General features: G+C 43.6%; 1 protein-coding gene across 1 annotated transcript; it reads right to left on the reverse strand.

Moving 5' to 3' along the window:
- Positions 1-2937: 2937 nt before the first annotated feature.
- Positions 2938-3742, reverse strand: LOC309691224 (uncharacterized protein; the record flags this gene model as incomplete). The annotated part of the gene is made up of 3 exons (XM_082508816.1): positions 3719-3742; positions 3344-3589; positions 2938-3254 (listed from the first exon to the last, which is right to left on the reverse strand). The coding sequence occupies exons 2-3, from the start codon at positions 3411-3413 to the stop codon at positions 2938-2940; spliced, it is 387 nt and encodes a 128-aa protein (XP_082364942.1). The 5' UTR covers positions 3414-3589; positions 3719-3742.
- Between the last annotated feature and the right edge of the window lie 3250 nt (positions 3743-6992).

Genomic DNA, 6992 nt, shown 5'->3' on the forward strand with positions numbered 1-6992 from the left:
ACGTGTCAAAAATATAATGCTCAGGGAAACCTGAGACCACACAATCCATATGGACTTTATTGAGCTAAATGAATGCCAAGGGTAAAAATACACCCTAGTGGTTATAGATGTATTCTCAAAGTGGCCAGAAATCTATCCAGTGAAAAAGGCAGATACAATTTCAGTAGCAAAATGTATGTCTAAGTTGTAGGAAAATAAAGAGATGATTGTAAATGACGAAGAATGTAATGATGTCTATCAAGTGTCTTGCAGATCACAGCCCGGTGACTGGGTTCTGATCAAGGTGCTCCAAAGGAAAAACTGGAGCACACCCAGGTGGGAGGGGCCATACCAAGTCCTCCTCACTACACCGACCGCTTGCAAAATTGCGGAACGACCATCCTGGATCCATCAGAGTCACTGCAGGCGAGTAAGTGAAGCCATCTAAACACAGCTGACAGCAGGCGTGCCCACTTGTTGTGATCTCGCCCGGTGGAGGGGTCAGCTTTCCTGGCCGGGGGGAACTATTCACGACAGGAGGGTGTGTCCCGTCGTCATGCGGTGGTGGCTTTTAGTAACTGCAGCGGCCCTGACCATGGCCGGGCTCCTCATCTTTGTTTCCGTGAGGGACAACAAGTCACGCAATATGAAGAAAAGGCAGACACTGTATGACAAAGGAAAGTACACCAAGTTTCCCCATGGCTACGCCACTAACTTCTGGTGGCAGTTTATGAACACTACAGCTTACTTGAATAACAAAACTGACTGCTATGCATGTACCCATATGCCCCTATCCTCACAGACGTCTGGCCTGTGGCCGTACAGCATACCTGAAGATCGCAGTTGGTGTCTGTTGGGCCTGGCAACACATCCAGGCTACGGTACTCTTTGGTCCAAAGCCAACTACAGCATCCCAGCGAAAGCAAACTGGAGGTCATCATCACTCACAAATGTGAACTGTTCCGGACAGACCTACCTACTGACCTGGCCCCAAGTCTCAGACCCACTGCCTGATGTAATTCTACTGAACAAGCTGAACGCAGCACAACTTCCAGTATGTGTGATGAACAATGGATCGCGGGCAGTGGGGGAGCTGCCTACTTACCTATGCAAATACATATACACTTTCTGCCCACCGAGGAACGAGAGGAAGTGTATGGACTGTTCACTCAACGAAACCTGTGCCAGTAACGCGACACTGATGAGCCTCAACTGTCGCTCAAACTACAGCTACCGAATGCCACTACAAACAAAGACTCAGTACCAGACAGGATGTGCACGGACGGCACCCAGCAGTAGAGGAACCAGAGTTTTGGCTGACTGGTACTTCCTATGTGGCAATAAGGCTTATCTGTCACTCCCTGAAGGTTGGGGAGGTCTGTGCGCCCTAGTGGAATTATCAGATCACGTTTTCTTCATGCAACGTGTTGCACATCACCCAAGCCGCCGACAGAGACGTGAAGTGGACTTCACCTCACCCAATTCTTTCGGCATTACTGTGGACACTGGAGTGCCGGGAGAGTTTCGCATCTGGGGAGGAGGAGTGAAATTCTTACAGAGCTTGATCCCCGGCATTGGAGTTGCCGAGGTGCGGGATCATGTGGAGATCAACCGATATGCTCTGCTACGACACATCAACTTGACTAAGACCCTGGGAACCGCCTTAGCAGGAGAACAGCAGGCCATCAGAACGATGGTGCGGCAGAACAGACTGACACTAGACCTGCTAACAGCATCACAAGGAGGAGTTTGCAAGCTCATAGGAGAGACATGTTGCACTTTTATCCCTGATGGATATGGAGCTGGAGGAGACATTTATGAAGCTTTGCAGAATTTGTCCATTCTGCAAAAATATGTCACTGACCACACACCTGGAGCAGCTGCAGCACAAGGCTGGCTAGACTGGCTGGACTGGCTGTTCGGCGGTTCATGGCCGGCTGCTGTAGCAAAGCCGTTTGTCCTTCTAGGCCTCATAATGATAGCACTGCTCATATTAGTGTTGTGTGTGTTGCCATGTCTAAGAGTAATGATTTCAAAGATGATAACAACTACAATGACTGCTTATGTTGCCGTGCCTGAAGAAGACCAGCATCCCGTTGCAATTCTGTTAGAGGAGAACTTGTAATAACTGCTAATGAATGACGTGGTGATTAAAAATGACTTGTCAAGTGATCATGCACTGATTAAAACATTAGTAGTTTATGCAGGTTTTCATCCTTTTATTTTTTGAAGTTTTCAGTTTTAAACATAAAGTTTTTCATTTTCAATATAAAGTTTTCATCCTTTTATTTTTTGAAGTTTTCATTTTAAGCATAAAGTTTTCATTTTAGATATAAGGTTCTCATCCTTTTATTTGTTGCTTTTATTTTTTTGTAGTTTAGTTTTATTATTTTTTCTTGTTTATTCCACTTGTTATTTCAATTACTATGATTTTCTTTGTTCTTTTTATTATTTTATTTTGTTTTATTCTTTAAACCAAATGATTTCCATTTCTGCTATGCTGACATTTTGAAAATTAAAAAATTGCTTAAGATACTTAATAAATAACCTTCACAGACAATTGTTGTATACATTTAAAATAAGTTAAAACAGGAGGGAATGTTACAGGAAAAATGATTCTATGTTTCTTTACCTTCTTTTAAATGTACAAAGATGCCTTTTGTCTGCCCTCTGCCTATGGTTAGATTAGTTTAGAATTATCTTTTTAGACTTTCCCAGCAAACACATCTTGTTTCTGGGACATATTGTTTTAGATTGTTTTATCTCTCACAGCTCTCTGCTGACGAGACTAGCGCCACATATGGAGTTGTTTATTTTATCTGTTTTGTATTTTCTTATCCTGTTCTCACTGTCTTTCCTATAAAAAGTGCCCAGCCTCTGTACACGTTGTGAGTTGTTCTGAACAGCTTACCCGTGTGCACGTTAAAGCATAAAAAGTGATCTTGTCTCATTGTGTCTTTATTTCTCCTGGGTTTTTTTACAGAGTTTTCCCCCAACAAGCACACTCTCCCGAGGACCAGCAGGGAAGTTCATGGTGAACCTTTGTGGCTTCACGTTTGGATTCCTTTGGCAATGGTTCATGTGCCTTCTATAGGAGTCCTTGTGCAGGTGGCAGGCACAGGGGGACGCAGTGGCATCAACCCTGTGGCACTCGTCCCTGTAGAAGAAGAGAGACCCTGACTGCCGCCTCTGATTCCCTGCAGCTTTGGTGATGCACGTCCCATGGTAGTCGCAGACGACGTCTCCTTTGTTGAAGGGCATCAGGGCGATGACACCTGTGAGCAACAGGAAGTCATCATAAGCTCTTTAGAAATGTTGACTTGCTGTCAAACGAGGGTGTGGTCCAAACGATAGGTGCATTTACCTTTGCCCTTTTCCTCCCCGAAGTCCTTCAAAGCCAGGCCCTTCCATTTCTGCTCTGAAATCGAGGACATGAGGGACGGGCTGTCCTGGATCCTGGGCTGTGGAGCAACCCAGGCCCGTAGGACGGCATCAACAGTGGGCTTGTTGGTGCTCCAGGTCTCCTTATCTAATGCCGTCTGTACTCTTGCACGCTGAGGGGCGTTGCCTCTTCTGGCACACCCTGTCCCAGAGCGAGGCGTGAGGAATACTGCAAATCAACCATCTGAGTCAATCGTATATATTTGAACCTCTGTGATGTGAAGTATTGCTGAGCTATGTGTATATATTAGAGCTGTAAATAATGGAGGCAGAGCGTCCATTAGCATGACGGGCTTACCGAGGATGTGCTGAACTCTCTGCTTAAGCTTTTTTTTTTCCCAAACTGTATTGAAATCATAAAGCGAACAGTCAGTCATTCCAGTTCAGTTTGTACAGTAGACATACAAGGCAAATAAGAGTAACAATATACAGCACAATGAAATAAGAAGGATAAATAAATAAAGGATAAAAAAGGGAAAAAAAGGGGGGAATGTGACAGACTTCATAACAACTTTGTACTTGAAAGTTGTGACAGCTCATTCGTTAAACATTTCTGGATGAACTTCAATCAATGAGAAACCTTTTTTATTGGAAGTTAATTTAAGAGAGTTTAAGTAATATTCAATTTCAATCAAAAACAAATTAAATGATGGGGTTGAGTTTTGAAATTTACATTTATGTATGTGGAATTTCCCTAATAAGATGGAGCGGCCGAAGAGTGAACTGTCAAAAGTACTGAATATGACGTCACTTATTTATGTGCGAATGTTTAATAATTAAAGTCAGTCATATATCCACAAACACAACAAGCTGAAAGTCAGTGATATATGTATATGTATGATATATGTATGTGTATGATATATGTATATGTATGATATATGTATATGTATGATATATGTATGTGTATGATATATGTATATGTATGATATATGTATATGTATGATATATGTATAGCCTTTGAATTGGGACAGCCTTCGTCGCGTCGCTCTGATGTAATCGGCCTTAAAATGCGGCCTTTAAGGCTGCAGACCCTGAATTGGGATTAATTGAATAACTTATTTAAGGTCTGGGCAAAAATCACCTCCATGGGAGAGTTCTAAGAATAAAACCACTGCTGACCAAGAACACCACAAAGGCTCATCTCACATTTGCCATAAAACATGTAGTTTATCCCCGAGGTAATGAACACCAGGACTGCCATAATGAATCAATTAAATACACCATATTTAATTACATAAACATTTACAACACATGTAATTAATTAATTATTGACAGTTTTAATTAATTATTGACACATTTAATTAATTAATGGTAAAATGGTAAATGGCCTGCATTTATATAGCGCTTTACTAGTCCCTAAGGACCCCAAAGCGCTTTACACTACATTCAGTCATTCACCCATTCACACACACATTCACACACTGGCAATGGCAAGCTACATTGTAGCCACAGCTGCCCTGGGGCGCACTGACAGAGGCGAGGCTGCCGGACACTGGCGCCACCGGGCCCTCTGACCACCACCAGTAGGCAAACACGGGGTTAGTATCTTGCCCAAGGATATTTGGCATGCAGCCAGGAGGCAGCCTGGGATCGAACCACCGACCTTCTGATTAGTGGCTGACCTGCTCTGCCACCTGAGCTACAGCCACCCTAATAACACATTTAAATAATTATTGACAGTTTTAATTAATTATTTAATGATTTATTTATTTAAGTACTTGTACTTGATTATGCCCCGGAGATACAACGAAGAAGAAAAGAATATGCGGCAGCGAAGAAGGTGCTTAAGGGCTTCCTCTCTTTGCTCTTTAAATGCTTGGCTTCTTTTATTGATTTTTATGCTGATTTTTTTCTCTTTTTTGCGTATGAGCTTACCTGCGATAGCTTCTGGACACTTATAGATCATTAGGACTAAAGTGTTCTTAACAGAAACAGCAACATTTTTATAGTTACCTTATCCTCAACGCAGGCATCTGTTTAAAACAAATGGATTTAATTTTAACAAGTCAGGGGTGAAACTGTTCACCTCCAACTTGTTTTATTCCATATGTCATCCATCTGTGCTTGGTGCCAAGGCTGAGATAAACGAGGAGTTATCTCATAAAGAGGAACAAACAGTACTCCAAGAACAGACAAAGCCCAGCAGAAACCTTGAGGAGGAGCTCCATCTGCCCCCACCCGGGAAGAGCCTCAGAAAGGAGAGACATCTGAGGCAAGAAGAGGGGTCCCTATTTGCCTCCAACTCTCTCAACAACACCAACGACCAGGACCAGGGACCACGATCTTCCCCAGTCCCCCAAACCCCTGACAGGCCATCACCCTCCTCCCCCTCCCTTTCTCCCTCCTCCCCACACCTGAAATTCACTGAGGAGATGATGGAGCGGGTCAATGCTGGGCTCAGATCTACCCCCCGGCCCAATCCCTTTTTGTCCCCCATAAACCCCCCACCAGAGCGGCCAAAGGTTCGCCATCGAGCCCCACCCTCAACAGAGCAATCGAAGTCACATTGCCCAGCCTCGCCCCCCTTAGTTCCTCTTTACCACCTTCATGCTCTGTCTCCGCAGTCTGATGCGTGATGTGTTTAGGGTCCGGGCTGCGAGGATTATGGCAGTGGTGACTTTTCCCAGGAGAAGCTGGGACCCTGTTTACTAGAAGGTTTTAAAATCTCTGTACGTTTAGGTGGCAGGAGACATGTGGCCTGGTCAAAACACAGAGAGCTGCACTCTAAAAGATCTTTAAACATAGTAAACATACCTTGTGTGCCACAGACTGCTCCCAAACACGAGGGGACAAGTAATGCCTCTAAAACACTTAAGTTGGCTTTATTAAACATTAGATCTTTAGCTGGGAAAACATTTTTAATTAATGATTTAATCACTGAGCACAGCCTTGATTTTATGTTTTTAACTGAAACTTGGTTGGACCAAAGTAACAGTGGAGCTGTTCTCATCGAGACGACCCCTCCTAACTACAGTTTTATCAGTGAGGCCAGGGTGAGCAGGAGAGGAGGAGGGGTTGCTGTCTTATTTAATGAATCATTTCAATGTAAGCAGCTATCTCCTGGAAGTTTTCAGTCTTTTGAATATTCAATTCAATTCAATTTTATTTATATAGCGCCAAATCACAACAAAAGTCGCCTCAAGGCGCTTCATAGATACAGAGAAAAACCCAACAATCATATGACCCCCTATGAGCAAGCACTTTGGCGACAGTGGGAAGGAAAAACTCCCTTTTAACAGGAAGAAACCTCCAGCAGAACCAGGCTCAGGGAGGGGCGGGGCCATCTGCTGCGACCGGTTGGGGTGAGAGAAGGAAGACAGGATAAAGACATGCTGTGGAAGAGAGACAGAGATTAATAACAGATATGATTCAATGCAGAGAGGTCTGTTAATACATAGTGAGTGAGAAAGGTGACTGAAGAAGAAATAATGCATCCTTTTGTTGGTGTTAGCGAGTGTGCAGATCAGCCATCACTGATTCAGTTCACCCTAGTTAACATTCGTTCCATAATGAACAAAAAGTCTTTCGGGTCGTGGTGGAGGACTTGATGCTGAGATTCAGAAGCAGACTGA

This window comes from Aulonocara stuartgranti (genome assembly GCF_965226115.1).
Source record: "Aulonocara stuartgranti genome assembly, chromosome: 16".
In the NCBI taxonomy this organism is placed as follows: domain Eukaryota; kingdom Metazoa; phylum Chordata; class Actinopteri; order Cichliformes; family Cichlidae; genus Aulonocara; species Aulonocara stuartgranti.